The sequence below is a fragment of the Excalfactoria chinensis genome, chromosome 3 (genome assembly GCF_039878825.1).
Source record: "Excalfactoria chinensis isolate bCotChi1 chromosome 3, bCotChi1.hap2, whole genome shotgun sequence".
NCBI lineage: Eukaryota > Metazoa > Chordata > Aves > Galliformes > Phasianidae > Excalfactoria > Excalfactoria chinensis.
In genome coordinates, this window is record NC_092827.1 from 65,131,590 (window position 1) to 65,155,931 (window position 24,342).

The 24,342-nt window shown below is 38.8% G+C and overlaps 1 protein-coding gene across 2 annotated transcripts; it reads right to left on the minus strand.

The window, feature by feature from the left end:
* Positions 1-2,186: 2,186 nt before the first annotated feature.
* Positions 2,187-24,054, minus strand: RNASET2 (ribonuclease T2). Of its 2 annotated transcripts, none has more exons than XM_072333535.1 (10): positions 23,665-24,054; positions 20,437-20,541; positions 18,771-18,837; positions 14,851-14,906; positions 13,921-13,978; positions 12,945-13,015; positions 8,869-8,982; positions 6,771-6,816; positions 6,484-6,558; positions 2,187-4,443 (listed from the first exon to the last, which is right to left on the minus strand). In XM_072333535.1, the coding sequence occupies exons 1-10, from the start codon at positions 23,931-23,933 to the stop codon at positions 4,222-4,224; spliced, it is 1,083 nt and encodes a 360-aa protein (XP_072189636.1). In that variant the 5' UTR covers positions 23,934-24,054; the 3' UTR covers positions 2,187-4,221. The 2 variants fall into 2 exon arrangements, with proteins under 2 accessions (XP_072189636.1, XP_072189637.1); XM_072333536.1 differs by lacking the exon at positions 23,665-24,054 and adding an exon at positions 21,097-21,217.
* Between the last annotated feature and the right edge of the window lie 288 nt (positions 24,055-24,342).

Here is a 24,342-nt window from a genome sequence, read left to right on the forward strand (position 1 = left end):
GCAGAGGTCGATAGATTTGATTTGTCTCAATCTGCTGACAGTTTTGCTAGAAGCAGCTTTAATGTGCGGCATCACACTGTGAAGGTTGTGTCTGAAGCTGGTATTTGCAGCTGTTGGCTTTGCTTAAGCTAATGCGTTACATTTGAACTGTGGAGATTTGATACATGATATATTTTGTCTCCCTGGGCATTATTTGGAGATATAAAACTCTATTTATACTGCAATTAAAACAATAATAAAAAATCAGGCTATTGATTAAAGCTTCTATTAAGCTAGTACAAGAACCAGCAATGCTACCATTGCCTCTATTTGAGCTTTCCTTGCAGCTGTGGAGAGGAACAAGGGATTAAAACAAGCAGCAAACCCAGCAATCACACATCTGACAGCACAGTGTACCAGTATGGATTTTATGCCTTTTTTTCTCACGTTGCCCTTACTCCCAAGATGAAAACATCTAGAGATTTTGAGAAGACGGTCGTTCTAATTGAGAACTATGTTCAGAATCAAACCACGGACTGAAAACCATTGAGCAAGATGGTCTGATGATAACCTTTACTTCCCTTGCTAATAATCAGCTTAATAAGAGAACGGTGGCACATCCCTGCTGTGAGCTTTGAAAGGAAAATGAGAACACGTGACTTCACCAAAGGATCCCCCCACGTAAAATAATAATGACCATTCAAAAATAAATGAGAAAGAAAAAAAACCCTGATTTTGAGTAAAAACTGAGTCCCGTTTCTTTCAAAAGCTTTTGATAGGAATTATAAGTTAACATTCATTCCATTTGGTTTTCATTTGATGTAGCCCACCCAAAACCCATGCACCGTTTAAGTGTTATTTAAAAGAACCAAAAGAAGATTTTAGAAGTGTAGAAGCCTCGGGCTGATCCTTCACAAGCAAATCCATTTTCACAAGAAGTATTGATCTTCTTTAGGCAAAGATAGTTTTTGCAAACAGAAAGAAAAATACTAGTGATGTCCAAAAGATTCCATGCAAACCAAGTGCATTCTAGTCTTTAAGCACTTGTCTTCTTGCTTTTTCTTGAGTATAAGATGGCAGAAACAGAGGGACAAAGAACTGTGATACATCTTCTTGTGTGTTCCTGGTATGAAGGCATTACATCTTGTTACCGCTACTTGGTTTTGAGAGTTTCCACCTAAGGTGCATGAACATACAAAAGATTTTTTAAGCAACTGGCTGACTTTCATGCAGAGAAGTGGCAAGAATCTACAGAATCTAAAGGGTATGTCTGTGACCATCCTGCATGCAGCTCCTACTGCAAAAGTGGTCAAGGACAGCATCTCTGCAGCACGCCCTCCCTTCACAATGGACATGCTTCTAGCCAAAACTAGTCCAGGTGGCCCTGCTGGAGAGGTGAGACAGAATAACATAGCCCCGCTTTCTCCTTTTCCATTGCTGCACAGAATGATTTTGCAAGGGTAACCACCATAACTCCAGCAAAGGGACTGTTGTGGTGAACAACAGATTGGAGTCGTACAGTACAAGCTGGAGAACAAGGCTGGTCAAAGAAGTATAGAATCATTTAGACTGGAAGAGATCTTCAAGATCATGAAACCCAACCATCAGCCTGTCCTACCAAGTCTTGCTGCTAAGCCATATCCCTTAAAGCTTCAGTGCCATTTTCTTAGTTGAGTCATTGACATTGCAGGTGTTCAAGCAATGTTTAGATGCTGTGTTGAGGGACATGGTTTAGAGAGAACTACTGGTGACAGATGGACATTGGACTGGATGATCTGGTAGGACTTTTCTAACCCTAGAGATTCTATGATTCTATACTGAACCAAGTGGTGTTTCTTGGAATTCAGTAGGAAGACCAGATAGACACAGTACTCACATGCAATAATTCAGGTACCATTTGTTACCATGGATATTTAAAATTGTACTACGAATATCACCTGATAATGTTATTCATTGCTGACTGCACTCAGTAGAACACACTGATAGCTGGCTACCAGCTTCAGAAACAGGAACTAAGCAGAGCAATCCCAACTTTCTATGGTTTACACCACAGTAGTATCCTAACCTTGTTCTGTACCTTCATGCGTTAGATGACTACCACAATGGATGGTAGTATCAACAACACAAGAGTAAAGCTCTGCACAGTACCATAGATGGAACAGTGGGAAACCTGGTATTGCTGAAACAGACACGGAAGAATTTTGTTTACCTGAACTGCTTGTGATTATGCAGTGTTTATTAGCTTTTGAACTAGTAACAATTTCTTACCCAGTTCCTGAATAAAGCAATGATGAATTGGTGTTCTTAGTTGCAAATACACGTTATATACAATGCGTATACAAACATAAATGCGTATAGAAATTCTATAAAGTGCCATCTGCTGTTTATCAGAATATTACACAGTTATTAAAGTCAACCCCGGAGAAAGTACGGGATCATCACAGCACTCCCTGAAACACAGCCAAAAATACCAATGCACAATAGATAAACGTCTGGTCTTTGAATCACCTTCTGCTCAGAAACGCATGCAAATTCTCACTGAATTTGGTAGAAACCCTGTGGACACAGTCAAAAGCAAGATTCATCCTGTTCCATACTTCAATAAAGATGTAAGCGTGAATTTCAGCCAACCAAAAGACACTGAAAAGAAAAAAAACAACCCACCTACCTCAATATCGTATGCCCCTTGAAACTAGTTCACCCATAAACACTAACATATTTCAAACAGCAGTGAATTTATACCTCTTTACAACAAGTACCACATGTTGCATCTTCTGCCTTTTCCCTTCAGAATTTGACATATTTTTTATGTCAATTTCAAGTATTTCCATTAAGACAATAATGGCATAGGGAGAAAGAATAAAAGAATAACTTCTTTTGCGTTGATTTTAAATGCTGTATAGAGTACTTCAGATCTGTTACTCCAGTACAGTCCTCAACTCAGGAACAAAGTTTGAAAGAAAAACCCTCAGTTTACTGCAATGCAGACAACTAAAATGCAGATCAAACCCATTCTCATGTATTAAAAACAATAACAAAAAATTCAGATCTCTAGAGAGGACCTGAACCCCTCCCCACCCCCCCAAAAAAATACAACAAACCACAGTACTCTGGAATGGGAAGGTAACAGCCTCAAAGGAGAGGTACCGGGACAAGTAAAATAAACATGAATGGTTTCTAAACCTAGAAGATATCATAAATTTGTCCTTAGTGCTGCTTCTACTATTTTTGCAGTAATACACTCTTCTAACAGATGGTTCTTTGAGTCGTAATTGTCTTTCTATGACAATTTGAGACACTTGCATCACCATAACACTGTGTAAAGGATTGCATCTAAATCGGTCTTATTTGGAAGCATGCAACTCTGTGGCTTGTTATTGTTATGATATAAAAAAAACACCATTGTACATTTGTACTTTTCACTGAAATTCCTGCAGTCTTTACTACTTACCTATAAAAAGCTGTTTCTTAGAACCAAGTGATTACATGATAACCTTATTTTTAAACAGAAGCTTAGGCATTTTTTCCCAACTTCTGTGGAAGTGCTAAATGTCCAATTTTGTTAAAAATTAAGAATTTGCTTCTAGAACCTAATATTATTCTCCTGTAATCACAGACAATTTAAAATCAGTCACTCTTCACAATGGTGTATGACACTGTACCAAATTAACAAACAGGTGAGGCCGCATATACAGTCTTGGGGTTCCATTGACAGAGATGCCAATAAGAGGTAGCTGCTGTTAAAAGGCTGTCATTTTTGGGCACCTGTGATCTGAATGAGGAAATGTTTAATGCTACGAAATGTGACCTTTATTCAGTGCTTCTGGAGAACATATTTACACAAAGCTCCAGATAGGTCTCAAATTCTTCCATTTTACAATACATTGTCATCTCAAGTTGATAAGCATCTTTTTAAAACAAAGAATGACTTAACTTCCCTGAGTTACTACCAAAAACATGTGGCTGATGTGGCAGATTGAACTGCAAAGTTACAGCTCATTTGAACACTGATTCAATTAAAAAATAAGCCAAGAAGTACAGACAAAGCTGTAAATCAGATTCTGATTTCATCTGTATCAGACCAGAAATTCAAGACTTAGGCCTACATAGCTAGTATTACAATGCAAACTATTCTTTTAATGGCCAAGGCAGTTTTCGGTGGTTATTTTTCCCCATCCCCCAGCAAAAACACTCTCAGTATACCTGATACAGGCAAGGTTTTGTAATATTACAAAGTCAAAATTACTTTCCAAGGTATGACTTTAAGGGATTGCTGTTAACTTGTTTTGTTGAAGGAGGATAATAGACTGGAAGAGTGTCGTTGCAGACAGATAACTCCTCAGTTACAGGCTGCAAGTTGGTGTGCATTCGGCTGGATTCACCCTTCGGCTCTGTGCAGTTCCTTGGCTTCAGTTCTTTGGTGAAGCAGAACTCAATCTGACCAAGTGTTTGTGCTTTTTCACCCTAGAAACATAAGGAATGAGATCAGCATGCTACAGGAAGAAAATGAACCATTTTGTCAAGCATATTGTCTTGCCTATCAAATACAGCAGTGCCTGCTTGTACAACTGCCTTTGGAAAATCGTGAAGAAACACGTACTAGAAGCATCAACTCCAAACAGTATATAAAACATTTGTCTAAAAGGAACAAGTAGACAAACACATTCCAGTGCTTGAATTCACTAACAGTTTGGGGAATACAATTCTGTGATTCTGTGATTCCATGAATGTGCTTAACTAGTAAGCTTTATTAAGAAATATCATGGAAAATTTAGAAACTAGCCCAATACACAGAAGCTCTTCACCTTTGTGATGAGCTGTGATGAACTCTGAGAACATTAAAGGATATGCCTGACCTGAAAGGCACTTTCCACAAACTCTGTTATAGGACAGGAACAGAAGCAAAGAAAGATCTCCAAACAAGAAAAACAAACAAACTGGGTTTTATACTGGTTTCTACTGAAAGGAATACAGAAGTAGGCTGCCAGAATTAGTGGAAACATCACTTTTGGACTGCAGAACAGGCTGAAAAAACAAAACAAAAAACACGCTGGGCACAAATAAAGAATTCTTTCATGTAGGAATGGAGACTGGTAACACTGCAAAGAACACGCACATAACAAAGTGTACGTGGAAAAAAAGACCTGTTTTGAAACCCTTGAGAATGAACAAAAGTGACTGCGTCCTTCTGAATTGCTGCATTCAACTCCTATTCTTTCGTTTGAGTAACATAAAAATACATTTGGAAATGATTTTAATCTCAAATTCCTTTTCACATGAAACAACTTCTGAGGTATAAGAACCTCAGGGTACTACTAAAGCAGATGAGCTGACAACATAAGAGCTATTAAACTTCATCAGCAACTGTATCTCGGGAAGTTTTCATAAAACTGCTGTCTGTGTATGGGCCATAACTCTGGTAAACTGCTTTTATTGAGCTGAAATAAGAAATCTACAGAAGAGGGAGAGCTATCTTGTAGGAGTTTTTTTTGCTGTTGTTGCTGCTTTTTGTGGCTTTTTTTTGTGCATGTTTGTGGGTTTTTTTAAAGTAGAATCACCTCTGAGGAAACAAAGTGATAACTATGCAGCCTACCCACACATTGTTCAGAATATTATTTTGCTCCTTCAAAAGCATTCTTAGTTCAGATAATGAGAACGAGTACTTTATGCTATAACAAAGCCTTATGTACTACATTCTTCACTGTACTGTGATTCACAGTACAATCCTTGGCAAGGAAAGACACAAAGACATGGAAACATTAGACCACAATGGCTCAAAAGGTAAAACCGAACCAGTGACCATCAAAACAACTTCATACCTCTTCAGATAGGGACTTTTGAGAACAAGCTCAGAAACAAACCTTTAAACTGCTTTATTTCTGAATGGCTCTATACAGCAAATAACTTCAAGCAAAACATAAGCCATTCACAGCAAAGAAAGACTGCATTTCATGGACAGTACCCGTGTCAAGGGCAATACATTAACTGGCTCCTTTCAGCTCATTCTTACTGGGTCTGGGAATTTGCTATATGGCAATTAAGCTTTAGCAGCAGCAGCAGAAAGTACTCAGATACCGTTTACCTCTAGCCCAATGAGTATAGCAGTCTGTAGGAGATGCCTGTTCACAGTTTAGGGCAAATAGGGCTTAAAATCCCCGAACTCCCACTGTCTGGATACCTACACTAAAAACAAAGCCATGGCATAAAGAATGGACACTTCTATCCATTAACAATATTTCTGTGTTAAGAAACAGCTATATCAACAGTAACATAAACTGAACTCAGTGGTGCCAGAATGCAAGTAACATTTTTGTGAACTCAATTCTAAGAGCTGAGCAACACCTGATTTCTAAGGAGATGCACACAAGGAACACTCTGTGCTTTATTCTGCTGCATATTTTTCACTATTTTTGCTTTTTTAAAACCTTTGATAAAATGTGTTTGTTTGAAAGTGATTATTTTGTGGGCTTGTGTGTGTGTGTTTGGTTTTATCTATTTTGTTACCTCTTCTGGAGGAAGACATTGGATCTTTGGTGTAATACCATAAAATTTCGTAAGCACTTCCTTTATAGCAGCCATCTGAAAAATTAAAAAGCCCATAAAAATGAATAAGTCACTACCACATTTTCCAACAGACCTGACATTTCAAAGTATACAAAAGGTTTATGATAAAGTACAACTTTTTAATTAAAACACACAAAAAAGGATCACTTACTCTCTAGAAATAACATAACTTCTGCTGAAAGAAGTATACACATGCAATGCTGCTTTTATAGAAGGTCATTTCTTACCTGGTAGTATGTACTGCCTGGCTTTATCCCAGCTTTCAGGAGAAAACTGAATGAAAGACAAAACATTTTCATGGTTCTTGTAAAGAAATATAACTTTACAGGCATTAGGTAAATTAATAATGTTAGTGATAACTTAAAATTAGGTTGAGAAAGGGAAACTTGTCTTTCATTCTTTTCTTAAAAGAAACCTCCCACTAACTCTGCAGGGTCAGCAAGAACCCACTGTTATACCTTACTCTGAGGATACCAGGAGAGGGACAAGTCTTCAGAAACAAGTAGAGGACTATGCTGCTGTCATTTGCTGGTTCTTTGAATTGCACTGCTGAGAGCCAATAGAGCACCCTTACATTGCATAAAGCCATATTCCTGTGTTCTGGACACAACGAGGACACAGGATCTGAGTTAACACTGATGTCAGTTAGAAACATTTCTAAAAATCACTTTCTATGTACGGTTTTTAATAGTACAGCTGCTCACATAAGAGCAACAAAGTAGTTCTCAACAACATCTTGCTTATACACCCTTCCCTTTAGATGCAGCCCTGAGGGAAGTTCATGCTTCCAGCTGCTAACAAATCTCAGGACCTAACAGGAGCCTTAGAATAACAGCTTCTTTGCTTCTTCAGCAGTACATAGGAATGTTCAACATCTCTCAGGATGAGAGCTAATAATGTTCAGCCCTTTCAAGGTCAAATTCTGCACCGGGGAGATCTAACCCAACTGTATAATAGTCTACTTGCTAATGGAAACAATGCTCTATTATCATTTTACAGGTGCCTGTACAACGCCCTCAATATTAAGATCTTTTAGGAAACTTGTAATCATTTTAGCACTACTTTTTGCTCAAAAAAGTATAAATGAAGTAGTGAGAACATTAGCAATCATTTTTCAGCAAAGATTAAATTACATGGGTGCTTCATTCCCTCCCTCAGTGAAGAGTAATCTATGAGCAATTAACATCAAGATCTTTCAGTTTCAATTCTTTTCCACTACACATGCTGATTTAGAGCCACACAATCAGTCACTGTGCCATCTGTAAGATGTTCTAGTCACACAGCTACTTTGTCAGTTGGCTTATCAGATATTGCTAATTTTAACACAATATACAACATGCACTGTGTCTAGAAAAACATGATTAAGTTTTAGAAGACACCTGCAAAAACATGAGTGGGATAGAAAAAAAGATAATTCCTTTGTGTACATAAAGTAAGACTATTTAATAGATTGCTTGGACAAGACACTCACAAAATATGAGCCAGATTGTTTTTACAATATATATATGTTTCTAAATACAAAAGGAGAATTTTTCTCATCTCTCAGATTAAGTCTTTCTACACAAGAGGATGTTTCATGGACAAGAAGCCCAAATCAAATGCTTTCCCATCCATAATAAACATTGACCAGGGAAGGACTCTGGACTTTCGATATTCATTTGTAGCCACGATATGTTCATACAATACTTGGACAAGTTCCAACACTTCTATCAAGGTACTGTATCTGCAATTGCCAGTGCTTTGGAACCATTAGGAGAAATCAGTTCTTAGGACAAAGCAAGAATGTCAGACGGTGGTTACTTCTGAAAGGAAAACTAAGAGCTGTACACACCAACTGAACACTGCACTTCTGGACAATCTTCCTTACTGTTAGCTCTCAACATCTTCCCAGGATGTTCTACACAAGTTTGCCTGCAGCTTGCCCTTTCCTCTGAGCACAAAAACATTTTCTAAACACAGCAGATTGTTTAGGTATCAGTACAACTGAGACCTGAAGCTTTTGACACTTGATTTAGAGGTTTACAATTGCCACAGTTTTTGTTGGTAAAATACAGCTGATACAGCTTCTCAAAGTTTAACAGCTTGCATTAAAAGGCGACTACGAAGCATGTTGCCTTACCAGACTGAAGCAACCATAGACACGTTTCTCAAAGCAGAAAACCTCTTCTATACTATATATAGAATATATATACACATACATAGAGAGAATATATTATATATAAATTTTTTTATGCAATGAGATTTTTAGACTTTTTTCTTAAATCAGATTATAAATTTATAGAAACTGTCTGAAGTAAGAGCAGATCATAGAGTTCATTAACATACCCATTAAGGTCAACATGCTGGTAGAGTTCCAAGGTTTTACTGAAGTATTTCTTCTGAGAATCAAGGATTGGAAGCGTGGCTGCACAAGTGCCATGCTTCTCCCACTCATGTTTCCTATAGGAAGAAATGAAAATTCAAGTTTTATAAAACATTATTTACAGCATCATTTATTTCTCTTATTAGAAGCATTTTCCAAGAGCTTTTGAACCTGTAAGGATAGTGAGAGAAAAAGCTAAAGTCCCTCATTGTGGTTTGTAGCATCAGGCTAAGGAAAAATTCCCCTGGGCAGTAAGCCACATTACAAATGTGTAAATAAGCTGCCCGTAATACTGGCAGCTGCAAGAGAAAAACTTTGCAAACAAGGGTAAGAGTTGAAGAAGAAAAATGAAAAGATTGTATGGTGGCTCCAATAACAGCATGAACGTGGGACACTGCAGATTAGTATTGTGTTGTGCTATACATTTCATATAAGAGTTTGTCTTAAAGTCACTTTGTAACGGTTCTGGTCTCTACCTGTTATCCCACTAAACATTTTTATTTTTTCCCCTAAATTCAGCACTATCTTTCTAGGTTTGAATGTTGCAAAGAGTATGAGAAACTGTTGATCACAGCCTGAAACTCTGATTAACCACCAAGCATGCAAGCAGTGAGTCAGCTGTGGGAGCACAGGTGAAGGTAATTCAGCTGTGCTACCAGAAGGGGTAGAGCTTGGCTCCACCTCTCCCAGATCTCTTTTAAGGGATGACTACCACTAAGGCAGGATCTCTTTCTCTGGAGATCACTCCTGTGTGGAGTTTACTGCAAACCTTCAACATCAGTGAGCATTTTCCATTTATCACAGATTATCTTTCCATTATGATAATCTTTCATACAAAAGATCTGTTTAATCATCAACTGTATAATTGTATAACTGCACAATTGTATAATTGCACACAAAGTGAGATGCTAAATGAAAAGGCACAGAGCTACCCACAGACTCTCTCCAAGCTCCATCAGCTGCAGCAAGACAAGGACACACAGAACTCAATGTTTTGCTCCAGTCTTGAGAATATTCTAGAGTTGAGAGTGAGTTTAGAGTCACTACAAAACTATTACAGCAACTTTAAGATTATGCTTCTTTTCATATAATTTCATTTTTGCAGCACAGCCACATGAAAAAACAATGTGATAGAGATACAGCTAATTCTGACCATCCAGCACAGGCGTATGAAATTTCACCTTCATCTCTTCCACTTAAACACAAGTTGACGCAGCTAAACAAGGTGCAGGAAAAAAAGGATTGATAAACAGAGTTGTTTAGAAATTGAAAGAACATGCTATCCACTGAGACTTATCCTTCACATAAGCCACAATTAGACAATGCCCTTGTGCTTGAGCCTCAGCTGGGTAGCACACAGATGCACAGAACATTGCCACCTGTGTTTGTGAAGGTCATCCTCCCTTCTATACCTCTTCATACTCATAAGCTAGGCAGTAGCACAGACAACGTGTTAGCTGTCAACAACTTTCTGACCTTGTTTGCATTGTGGAACACAAGTACTTCCACCGGCACACAGTAGTGGGGCTTACAGCATTAGATTGGGTTCCACAATACAATTTGTCCTTCTCCATTTTCCTGATGGTGATCTTAAGATACAAATAGTACACCAGTATATCTAACAGCTAAGTTCTACAAGTGGAGCTGTAAGTGACAAAAGAAATGCAAAGGAATGAAACTGATAAAACTTAACTATGTGATAAAAAAAAAAAAAACAAAAACAACAACGACAAGATTTTGGGTCTTGTTAAATGTAACAGGGACAGAGTTCCCCAAGCTCAGCATCTGAGAGATGTAGCCCACAATGCTGGACACATGTCAGGTGGGTCCAATAACTGCAGAAGTCACCCAGCTTGAAAACTGGTTCAGTGCTGTAAGAACCCACACCTGCAAGAGCTGCCCACAGAGTGTTTAAGATGAGGGATACCCAGCTGTCCTGGGTAAGCACAGATTCCCTCTGCTGTATCAAATGTATAAACTGATCCTGAAGGGGATTCTCTTGGCCTAGAAATTTTTAGACATAGAATTATATGAACACAACAAAAATTCCCCTAAAAGAGTGTTTTCAGATAGTAAGTTTTGAGATGCAAAGCACACATCCTGTTATAAGGCATTCTATCCTGTTCAAACTATTGGGTAACAAATGCCACAGTTCACAAGAAAACAAGGTGAACAGAGATGCACAGTTATCCTTACAGAGGCATAAAGAGCCATTCTTTAATCCCCTTGAAAAATCTTTATCTCCTTCTTTAAGCCAGAAAAAAGTAAGAGGTAAACACAAGCAGAAGCACAGTAAGCAATTAGGGCAGTCTTGGAAAAACCCTGATGTGACATACTAAGATACTCAATAATCATTTTGCTTGTCACTGTTTCTTTTCTTTACAGAATTAAGGTGCCCACACTCTACAATGAAAATCTCCATTTTACTTTCAGATTCTCATTTCTGTCTTTTATACTAGATACTTTTTAAAAATTGAAGTAAATACCCTATTTTAACTGAACTAAGGCGTATGAGATCTTACTGGCTTCCAACCAGCTTAACACTTGCATTTACAAAATCTGCAATTAGAATTGCCGATTAAAGCATGCTTGTTACCTTACTGAGAGGGAGTGAATTACTCTGTCAATCAAAATACTAGTTACAGTGTTCTAGCCTAACTTTTAGCTTACTTTTATACTAGGGATGTTTCCAGGTAATTAAATAAGTACAGTTCACTAACCTTGAACAGAAACAAAAGATCTTTGTATCTGCTCATATCTGCTGCCTACCAAAGCACCTGTATTAGTAAAACAAGGACTATTATGCACATGCTTTCAGAACAGGTAAGCATTCAGGGCATTGGGGGGGATGGGGGGAACGACTACATTTAGGACACATTTTTCTTATTCCCTTAACAGTTTAACTTGGCATAAACTTGCGATGCCACTGAAACACACAGTCATACTCTCCCAGCACAGAGACAAGAGTACAGAGAAGCAAGAACACTTTTCGGGGGGGGGGGGAACACAGTTTTGATGTTCAGACTGCTGTAAGATACTTCTAAGACCATTTTAAGACTTGGAGGACAAAGACCTTCTGTAGAGCAAGGATATTAAAAGACATCCATTCCCTTCAAAAATCTGCCCTAGTGACAAAGGGAGGAAGTAGTCCAAAGGAAAGTCCCAGAGGTAATTACAGTTGAAAAAGCTGGAGGCAGAGCATGTAGCTTTAAGTGCTACTATATTTTATCTAATGTTATTATTTTCACAGTAGATCCAGCAAAAACAAATCACATGGAATTTCCAGTGATTTTAGTTTAATAATGCACTCAAACTGAAGCTTGTGCAGCCTCAAACATCCATATTGGTCTTCTGTCCAAGCACCTGGTGATACAGAAGCAAAGAAGAACAGGAAAAGAAGGAAAAAAATATGTAGTAACATTGTCAGGAGAGACTGAAGTCCCCTTCTCCCTTCCCATATGCCAAGTAGGTTGATCTCCAAACAAATTCCTGGTTGATCTGATTTTAGGCTGCTAGAAAAGTAAGAAATACAAGTCTGTAGAGAAATGACTAGGACCATCCAATGCATCCTATTTTTCCCTTTCCACCTTTTGTTGAGAAATCCCAAAAGGAAAGGTCTCCCACAGGCTGAAACACAGAGAAGCTAGCAAGGAAACAATCTGCAAGCTGCTCTTGTGGCTAAGTTCTGACATCCATATAGCACATGCACTGTGCAAGATTTAAATACATCAGCTGCAGATGCATCTCTTCCCTGAAGAAAAAGGGAACAAAGACTTTCTCACACTCACTTTTGCAAACGTTTGCTTCAAAACCTTTGCCTTAGCTCCCTCTTCAGAAACTGTGTTCTGAAGATGCTATATTAAGAAAACTGAGGAGGAAAAATAAAAAATAAAAAACCCAATGTACTAAGATGTACCACTTTCAGTGGCTTTCTGGATGCTGCTTTTCACACATAACACCTCCCCAAAAAGAACTCACATTGACTTCTTTTTGGTAAAAATAATATCCAAAGTTGTTTTTGAGTTTTGTTTGTACTCACCAGAAGCGAGTGCGATTGAGAGATGAATGAATCACATCAGGCCAATAGCGTCTCATGTCTGACATAAGATCCTACAAAACAACACAACTTTATTAATAAGCTGACCTGTTAGCTTAAAAGCTACTTCTAACAAAATCTACATAAATTGGTATTTTTTCTAAAACTGAAGCCTTATCTTTCAGCAGCACTGAGAAACATCAGCAGAAAAAGAGGTCCTTTCTCCCAGTTATCCTGGAAATGTTGTTGGAGGTGGTAACAGGCAGATGCAAATACCCAAATATCTGAATGCATTAGCGCAGACTAGCAAGATTTTCTTTCCCCTGTCCCTGCAGAAATTGATCAATCACAGAGCTTTTCACCACTGTAGGATCAAATTTCCCATTCTCACTTTAAAAACACATGGAAGAGGCTACTTAGGAGGCTGTAGAGTCTTCCTCCTTGAAGGTATACCAAGGCTGCCTAGACACAGGCAACCTGCACTAGGTGTCTCTGCTTGAGCAAAGTGGGGTTGGACCTCACGCTCTCTGGAGATCCCATCTAACCTGTTCTGTAATTCAGATATGGATATTTTTAATAAATTAACACGTAAAAAAACCCCGCACAACAACAACAAAAAAACCATGACCTGACTGTAACCTCTTTTTCACATATTCTGGTTACCACTGGAGATTCAGTGACTATGTTCCCTAATGTTTTCTTGCTACAGGGGAAGTGGCTTAACAAGTTCAACCACACATCCGCAAAACCAAGTACGAACAGCTGCTACTGATCACAGGCACTGTGACTTCAAGTAGTACCAGAAGCACTTAATCAACTTTTGGAGTCTTTAAAAAGAAAGATTGTAGTAGCTGTTGTAGTCAGCAAACTACAATCACAGAGATGCATTTTGAGCTATGCATTTTGCACATAGGAAGCACAAAAGCAATGGCACTGAGCTGTTTGGATGACGTTTTGTTTCTTGTTTTAAAATAAATACCTTAATCTCTGTGACGTTGAAATGCCACGTCCTATTACATTCTTCACCTTTGTCAGGCCTAGAGAAGCAAAATCAAAGTAGAAAAAAAAAGATATATTTGCCATTACTAAAGATGGGAGATAACATATGTAAAATTGAGGCTATGATTATAGCTATAAATTTGATTTTAAAATACAAATCATTCATCAGCATTTCTGATGTTTTGTAAGAAAAAATGCAATACACTAATTATAGCTAAAACATTTCCCATGTAGAGAGTCTCAATTAAGCCCTACAGTTCATCGCACTGTAATAAACGTACAGAGGAAGCACTGATATTGGAATCGTCTTGTTAGAATTGTGCACATCATGCCACTGATAACACTGAGTTCCCCAAGTGACAGTTCAGCAAGTATTATCAGACACTTATTGGAAATCTACATATAATACTGTTCATCCTTCCAGGACACACAGTTCACCAACTTTCCATAGAGAATTTTTCCGTGTATTTGTAATGAAAACCTTTTAATTGCTGCCATGGACATCAATGCCATGTAGTTGATTTCTTTGAAGCAAATCAGTTTTTCTGGGACTTTCACAATATTTGTGCTTAGTTAAGATATTTACATACTGTCACGAGTCATTAACAAAATCTGTGTACTTGGGGGAAAAAAAAGAGGGAAGTAATAGCTTCCCCTTTCTCTTAGAGAATATTGGTGATTTTATAAAGACATACATAAACAAAATGCTCAAGTGAAAAGATTTCTGTAGCTCTGTGACTCACAGGATATACAGGAATTCACATCAGTTTTATATTAGAACAGATTCCAATAAAAGAAAGGCTTTTTTTTGAAGCAATCAAAACAGAATGAGCACTGAAAAAAAGCCCTAAACATCTTAGTATGATTTTTTTTCTTTTCAGACTGAAATTAAAACAACCTACAACCATACCACAGTCCATGAATTGTCCAGTAGTCTGGAGGGTCTTGACAATCATTAGCACTCATCTGTAGAAAACAAAAATACAAAGTATTCGTTATACATGTCCAGAGAGAATGGCTTAGAGAAAAAAACAAAGCACATTTGCTGGTGGCCTGAAGCAATCAGAGATTGCTCTCTCGAAGAGACGAGCTTCTGCTTGCTGAAATCACTGATTCCAGGTACTTGAAGCTGTCATAGATTGTGTTGCTTGATGTCTGTTGACCACAGCTAAAGTTTTAAAACCAATCAAAGAAACACCAGGAGCATCCCAAACAGGCAGTATGAACAGAAGACAAAGGACAGATCCTGAGCTAATAGGAAGTAGCCTGATCCATGCTAAATGAATGGAGTTAGCTCTACATTTACCCTATATTGTAGGTGGCAGTTTTCATTATTTTTCTCATCACCAGATCCTTCCATGAGGTAAAGTCATCAGAATAAAAAAATATAAATATAAGCTGTAATACTGGACAAGCACACAACCATCTTTAGAAGTCCAGGAGTAGCCTTGTTAGTATATCAAAAAGGAAAATGCAAAGAGTAGCCAGAAGAATTAAGTACTTATTTCAAGTAAAAAAAATTAGAATGTATTCTTAAACTATTTTGAGTCAAGGGAATAGTGAAGAGCAAAGACAACATACATTCCTACTAAGGTTTTCACTCAAGATTTCTGCTAATCCAGGTGGAACAGCCTACATATTAACTATTGTTTAGAGCAGAATACATATTCCTGAGCACACCAAAATTTCTACATTCATACATCACAGAACAACATGACTGTATTTTCCCTGATTACCCTGCTTAGTAATTAAGTCCCAAAACAATTTTCTTTATTTAATAACAACCTCCTCAGACCTTCTTTCCCCAGAATATCATATTTCCTTTTCAGTTCTGTGTTGCCCATCCTGCCTTAATTATGCCACAAATGCCTTTTATGAGTTGCAGGAGCAAGAGTGGAGCACAGAGAAATGCAGCTAGAGACCTGTAATCTCACTAATTGCCTTCCACATGCCACAAGCCAGTAGCAGCCAAACTGTAGGCTGTGCAGAACTTTCTTACAAACACACACTGGAAACATAAATGGTACTGCTCCTGTAAAAACAAGCTTTGTGGAGTTGAAAGAGCTCAGCTATTGAGCCCAGAATACAGCAAGTTAAGGGCTAGTGACTAACCATCCCCTGAGAAGCAGGCTGACAGATAACAAGCTTCCTCAACTGGGGTAGGCACAAGAACAACAGTTGCACTCCTTACCCAATTTTCAAACCACCGTTCCCAAACAAAAGAAACACCACCGCATTTTTCAAGATAGATGACACAGTCAGGGCTTAAGATTCAGAATCAGCATTCATGCTGTTTCCAGTCTGAAACAACGTTCTGTTGCCAGAAGAAAAGCTAAAGAGCCTAATTGTGGTCAGACAGTCAACATCTTTAAGTCTCTCCCAAAACCAGACAGGGTACCCCAAGTAACTCAGAACAGAGCACTGAAAGTCAACAGCTTGTTTCCAGCAAGTAAAAGCCTCAAGCTGCCCAGCACTGAAACACAGTGGACTGAAGAGGTGAATAAAGATTATCATTTTACCTTTAAGTCTGTGAAACACCAGGAGTTAACTAGCTAACCCAGCTAGCAGTTTCTTCTACATGTTCCCCATGTTGGTGTTGCACTGCAGGCCAGCAGCACAGTGCGCCCAATGCCATCTGTATCACATTAGGTCACACACTGTGGTCTTTCAACAGCTTCATTCACCCTCCTCTCTAGTTCTAACCATGGTAGTTTTCCAATTTCCTTTCAAATCAATATTGTACAATGGAAAAATACCAGCACATGTATAGTGAAAAAGATTACAGCAGGGTTTAGTGCCCACTTCTTTACAATTCTTCCCATTTTATCTGGAGCAGGAACCAAACTTCACACACTTGCATCAGATTTCCTCTATTTCACAAGAGAAAGACCCACAAAAGTTAGTCTCTTTTTAAGTCTCCAAGATGCAGAAGCTGCAATCATAACATTTATCTTCGTAAGTTCTTGAATTTAAAGATCTGCCCATCTCCACAAAAATGGAGGGCAAGCACATTCATTTGCTCTTCTGCAGCTCCTATTTCCATCTAACAGAATGCACACCAATTCCTGAGCAGAAATCTAAGTTGAACCATACCACAGCTCTTTTCTAAAACAGTACTTTCCAGCTTAATTATGCAGAACACACTCAGTATTAAAACTGAAGAGCTGAGCAGAATTACATACAAATTAAAGCATAGGATGAACTGAGAGGTACATTCACAAATTTCTGGTATGATGAACCACATCCACTACATTTTCAAAGAGACCTTTCAGGAATCCAAATACCTGAAACAATTTCTTCCACACACATATATACAAAATAGGTAGGAATTAAGATGCAGCTCAACAGCACACCTATCAAGAACACATTATGCAACCAAGTCCTCAGCCTATAATCAAGTTCCTCTACACAAGATGCATCAACTCATAAGTGCTTGCACAACATATCAAAGGAGTTTAAGTTAAACAATACAACATGCTTGCAGTTTGCTTCACCCAGCTACCATTTTTCCTTATGTTCATCATGTAAACAGTTTTAAACTAACACAGCAATCACATCTAAATACACTGAAGATGCAGAATAATCTTGTATATATATCCAAAATTGAATTTAGGAGCCACTCAAGTTAACATGCAATCTGAACAAAAAGAAAGCATTCATAGGAATAGAGTTGGAATCTCCCTTTTTGCTGTGACTCAGGGAGATGAAACTGCACAAAATGTTGTTTCATATGATTTTAACTTCAGTTTTCTGATCCCCCCAAAAACGAGCAAACAAACAACCCACTGGCCATTCCTTGGTCTCAGCTAAATACATCCAAGTTTCCATGTTGGTATCTCCCCCTGACATTTATCATTAAGTATATCCAGTTCTCCACATAAGTTTTTGACAGCAAGTTTTGCTGTTACTGCTTTTATGCGTAGCTCCAGGAATAGAAGTGAGAAATAAGGAAGTATGTTGAGCACAAAAAAATCCTCAAAATATAAATAAGTGTCCCAGATGTAGAGTCTTTTTGGCTCCAGAGACATGTCCCCAAGACTGAGGCTTCTGCATCATCCTCTGGGTACGCAATCAGTACATTTGATCACAACAGCATACTGTTTAACTCAGCTATATCAGAAAAGGCCTACAGAAGAAAAATGTTTTACTTACAAGGTGGTAACAGGTCTTTAATAGAAAAAGGTGCATAAATATCACATTTCTACATTCCTGAAAGGCATATATTGGAAGGCAGGTATAATGCTATAATAGGATGATAATAGCTGGGTGGCAAGGTCTTCAGCTACAGGAAATGAGAACAAGCAATAGAGGCCTCTAAAGCAGGGCAGGGTTCATTTTTTTTTGTACAGAAATGCTCAAAGACATCTGCCATGACAGCTTTATACAGTACCCTCCTTTTCCAGACAGAATCTGTATTTGATGAGTTATCACAAAAACCTTTGGAGCCAACATTTTAAAGTTATACCTCAACATGCAAGAGACAGTTCAAATACTAATCTGGTTTCGTCAGGCAGACAAAGCATGCAAGTCTTCTTACATAGTTTGGTAAAGTTCAGGGTGGGTTAAGCTGAGGACTAACAAAACATGACAAAACATGTGACAAGCAATTTAGGCTTAGTGTATAGCATCTCCCATGTTAACTATTACATTTGATATGCACACATCACAATCCCATCCCTGAAGTACAGGGAAAGCTGCAAAAGTTGCATCTTTATAATGCAAGCATGCAAGCAAGACTAAATACTCAATAGGCTTTATTAATTCTCTTTTCAAGCATTTATTGTCAAAGGTTCCCTCTGTCCAGATAAATGGGAATGAAACAAATCTCACCTTGCATACAGTCACTGGCCAATGGTGAGCAAGATACAGCTTTTTCCAGGTGTGAAGATGGCCATCACTGTAGAAAGGAAGAACAAAACTATGTTTCTCAAGTATTAAGAACACCACCTCCAGCTAGCAGCACAATGCCAGCAATGTACAGAGGTTAACATGCTGACTTTGGTGCTAGTTGCTATTTATAGCTTCTACTGTAATATTTAAGAACACCAAGCACTGTAGGATCAAACAGTAACAAATTACATAGAAACATCATACTTAGAAACCTCACTGTTAAACATATCTGCATACTAGCTCCATATGCTTCCCATTTATTATGATATGGAGGACACTTTCCTAAATGTAAAGCAGAATGTATCTACTAGCAAGCTTTTACAACACCACCAAATAAGATACACGCTTAGGACATTATCAATCTTGTAATTCTGATTGATGAGTGTATTAACTGAAAAGAAGGCGTACAACCTTCCTGGATCTGTAAGTGCTCCTCTGAAAAACAAACTACAGATAACTACAAACAATGCAGTTGATGCTGCAAGAGACGTAATTTCATCCAAGTACCACCATACTCTCAGACAACATAAAACTAAGAATTCCGAAAAGTAAGAACTATGAAAAGTAACAGAGTAAGCATTTCTGGGGTTTATCATTTTACACACAAGCACTACGCTTTTAAATGCTTACTTATATAATTTCAAAACATTTTAAAAGTTAACAAGTTGTGACACTGTCATATTTTAGGGAAGATCTAGAGAAGGAAAACCTCATCTTTCACAAAAAAGCACTTGTATTTCAAAGCTTCTTGATAAAGAGATATATAATTCAGTGATACTCAAGTACTGTCTTAATCCTACGTGGAGAAAAGTTTACAAGTTTCGTTTAAAAAAGTGATGGAAGGGTAACTCATGCTTTAGACACTTCTACAGAAGATTCTTTGTTTTCCAGTAGAGCTGAATAGACATTCTGGATAAACACCTCTTGCTTCAGACATTACAAGACATGAAAACCTGTAAGGCCACTACACTACATGATAAAAATCTCAAGTGAAAGAAAAAAAAGGTACAAAATTGCAATTTGTTCAAACTGAGAGCATTTTACACACAGAACTGTCAAAATAACTTGTTACTCTCTGGAAGCTAACATTCATATCTCCTTTGCTTACGTATGCTAAGGGTGCTATAGAAAAATTTCTATGAGAAAGCTATTTCTCAGCTTGAAGTAGAGATATTCTCATATTACATCACTTACCAGTTTTTTCTCTGGTTTTCCTAGTTCATAGCAGCCATGTATTCTCTTATGCACTCACATGCATGTCTGGTTCTACATAATTTATCCAAATAGCTCTGGAACAATTCAGACGTGCCACAATGAAAGCTATTAACACTTCTAGCTGGTCTTTACTACTTCTGAGGAAACCTGAATAAAACAATTCCCTAGCAATGTAGAGCATTTAGTTTCCTTGCGCAAAGTAAAAATAAATAAATCCTTGCTTAGAAAAATAAACATCATCTTTTGCCTGTATTTGAAATAACTGAACTTCTGAGATGAAACATAGCAATAGTTCTCATAGAACACTTCTTGGCTAATGACAGTTAAGAACAACGATTTAGGTTATTTAAGAAGTAACTGTGAAAGTCACATGTTTTAAATGACAACTTACCTTTGAGGAAATTTATCTGAAGTACACCAGCAACATGATGCCATAGAAAAACAACCCAAAATCCAAAAGTGCAGCTTAACAGGCTTCATCTTGCTAATCAAGTAGCTGTCAAAAAATAAAAAAGTGTTAAAAGAAGAAATTTGTTACTTTTCTAATGTTCAGCATTGCAAGTGCAGAAACAGAAAAACACAAGTACTTCAGGAACAGTACAAAACATGAAGCCTACACTACAGACTTACAACCACAAGTAAGATTAGGATGCCTTTCAAGGACACGCTAGATTTCCCAGCTAATATGACAATTGCCCCATACTAATGTTTTTCTTTTTTAGCTTGTACATAGTCCAAACAGAGCCATTCTCCAATTAACAGGGATGCTTATGGTCTATATACCAGCATATAATCAACTCACATAGAGTAATTCATTAAAGAAACTCTGAAGCTAACATCAAACATTCATGTTGGATTAACTAAGACTGACATTAGAAAGCCACAGGAAGTGAAGTACAATGCCTAAGAATGCAACTGCCTGTAAACAAAGACAGGCTACTGTAAAGCTATAATGAGACAATAACAGCAGGGTAGCAAAGCCTTCAGATACAGCAAACAAGAACAAGCCCAAACACAGCAGATACAGAAACGAAGGAAAAGAGCTGCTTACCTTCAGAAGACCTCAAGTAGGGAGGGTTCTCCAGCAAAAGACACCCTTGCCTCCACTGCCAACCCTTAAATGAGGTCTGGGAAGGGGTGCATCCTGCCTCCACCCCTTCTGGTCACTCAAGTACACTGCATGCCTCTGAGCTGCCCTGGGTTGGCCTTACCTTCTTACCAGGTGCTCAATCACTGCTTCAGGCCGTAACTTAGCATTTCCACCACTGCTACTAAACTGAAGTTTAAGAAAATTGTTGCTTAAAAACAAATTGGTGCCTGTTCATGTTATAAAACTGCAAGAGCCTCTAAAAAAAAAAGCACCTGCCTGGTTTACTTACTGCCCTGTAAAGCCTAACAATCAGGGGGAAAAAATAAATAACCCAAATTTCACCAACAGGTGACTTTCAAATGGCACAGGTCAAAAAATTCAAATGCCTCCTACACAGACGCTTCGTAGATACCAAAAATAGAAGCACAGATATGTATTTGCATGCAATTATTAACACTTTATTGTACATCCTTTCCAACTTCTTCATTTTCACAGCCCTTCAAGTTGCATGAAAAGAAGACGCTCTTTGTACAAGATTTCTTCACATAACACTCAGCTTTGCCTTCAGCAACAGCGTTTGTCAGCCAACAGAAAGTGCTGAGACAATGATGTCGCATGCTGTCATCAGAAAGGCAACGCGGTGGAAAAGACTATCCTAAGTAAATTGTAAAAGAAATAAACTAGCAAGCACTGTGGCATCTCTTTTGCAAACTGGTATGACTTAAGAGGATCGGCACAAAGAAATGTAATTTTTACAGAAGGAACAGAGATTTTGTATTATAAAAGTTAAATATAAAAATTCATAATATTCCAAAAGACTGTAGTTAAGGTAACCTACAACTTTAAAATGAAATGTGCTCACATGCATAAAGTCACTATTTGAAACTCCAGTCTATTGAATCATTTTTCCTACAGGATAAAACTGCAAGTAATAAAAATAGCTTCAGAATGATTCCTGGTTTACTACATCTGGATACAAACACAGAGCGCATGTTAGCAATCAGGTCAGGATAAGCCCACTTCCAGTTATATTAACACTGTCCAACACTAATTACAAAATTACCTGCACATAGTTATCAATGACTGGGAAGAATTTGGCTTTATAACTGTAGTGGAAATGCTAAGTTAGGGCTTGAAACTGATTGAGCACCTCATAGGAAAGTAGAGCCAACCCAGGGAGCTCAGGTGCACACAATGTACCTGAGTGACCAGGAGGGGTGGAGCCAGGATACACCCCTTCCCAGACCCCATTTAAGGGCTGGTAGGGAAGAGCAAAGATCTTTTGGGAGAAACACCCCTTGCATACCTAAAACCTTTTGAAGGTAAGAAGCTTCTTTCCCTTATTTTTGTGTTTATAGATGTTGTATTTGAATTAATCCTTACTTGCTACAGACTGGGACTTTACTATTCTGTTGTTACTGTTGTTCTTTCTATTATGATAAACTTCATCACATTTATTGTTAAGTTTTAATACAGTGTCTTGCAAATACCAGGCATGCTTCTTTCAGGCACTAGCTGCTAGTTACCTTTATTTTTGTCTTTTACTTTATTTTTTGGTCTCTAACAATTAGCTTGTCTAACAAAGCTTACATAAAAGCTTCCTGGTTTACTTTTTGTCAGACATGTAGACTCAGAGAAGAAGCTGCAGAAATAATTAAGTTATTTGTTGGCAGACTTACGTTATTAACAACAGGACTTACAACCAGTTTGGTACGGGCAGCAACAGCTGGGAAACAGGGCACCTGCCTGGAACCCAGAAGCACCAAAAGGAGCTCAATACAATTTCAAACAAGGGAATAAGCATTACCCTGCTGCAACAAGTCAGACAGCCCTGTTACTAAGCTGGGAGTCACAAGCATTAATTTCATTTCAAGCAACGCTCCTGGCTCGAGCAGAGTGTATGTCCCAGCATTCTCCTGGCTAACCATTCCTCCACTATCATAGCAGCCCTTCAGCAGGTCTCTCCCCCCTCTTCTTGCCATAACCCAGCCCAAGGCAGCCCTGGTGCGTGGTGCTTTTAGGGGTAGCTTTGCTTTCCACCAACCAACTTCCTGGGGAAGTCCTAAGCAAGACAGCTCCGTGCCTTCCTCATGCACTAACCAACGCGCTGATCCACTTTTAGTGCCGTGCTGAACAATTTGATTTCCTGGCTGCTCCTGAGCAACATCCATCAGGCTTTATTACAGATGCGTTTCGTAGAAAACTAGCGCTGCAGAGACCTCACGGGGATGCCTGAAGGTGATAGAAGGATACCGTAATTGATGCCTATGTGCTACCTACAGTTTTCCAACTCTGGGCAATGTTATTATTTCTTTTTGGCAGTCCTTTAACAAGCTCCATAGGGAACCGAAAGCATAAAACGCGAGATTTAGCCTAAACTGCGCCCTCACTGACTCCAGTCCTGCACGCCTGCCTGGTTCCTTGCAAGCCAGTCAGCCAGGGAAGGGGAGAGGAAAAAAGCCCACTCTGGATACCTCGCGCCGGCCCTTCTCGACACGCCGAGCAGGCAGGCGCCGCCGCCCCCCTTACCTGCCGCTCCGCCGGGGCCGCCTAAGCCTCTCCGCAGCGCGGCCTGTAGACCGCGGCCCGCAGGAGGTTGGGGCAAGTAACAGGGGCACAGCGCTGCGCCCACCTCCTCGCAGCGGCCCGCACTTCCGCCCTCCGGCACAGCTGAGCGCTGGGCTGTACAGCGGGGCGGGGCCTTCGGGAGCCCGCTGAGGCCTCCCTGTGTTTTGCTTGGTCTGCGCGTTCAGCGAGCTGTCGAGTGGAGCGAATACAGTGAGGGAGCGCTGACACATGGGTTTGTGTGTGCTTCCTCAAAATAACGGGGGAAGATTGAAACGATAGCGTTCTTGTTTGGAAACAACAGGCAGCTCCTGAAGAACAGAGAATGCAAAGGAGCCAATGATGAGTTTCTCAGACTGCATTTGGCTCTTGTGTTTTCTCAGCACCGTGACAAACCACAAAACTAATTGTGACACCTGCCTGTCTGCTGGTATGTGAATCACAAATGCCAAGTGGTGTTATTAATTACTATTGTGTGCTTCTGAACTATGGGGGAGATACTGCAAGCATCCAGCGTTAATGCACGTGAGAAATATGTGGGCAGATCTACTTCCACAGACATACTCATTACACCTTTGTCCATTAAAATCTTGTTCAAAGTCATATTATTACTCACTGTTAACACATTGTAGTCATGTTTAC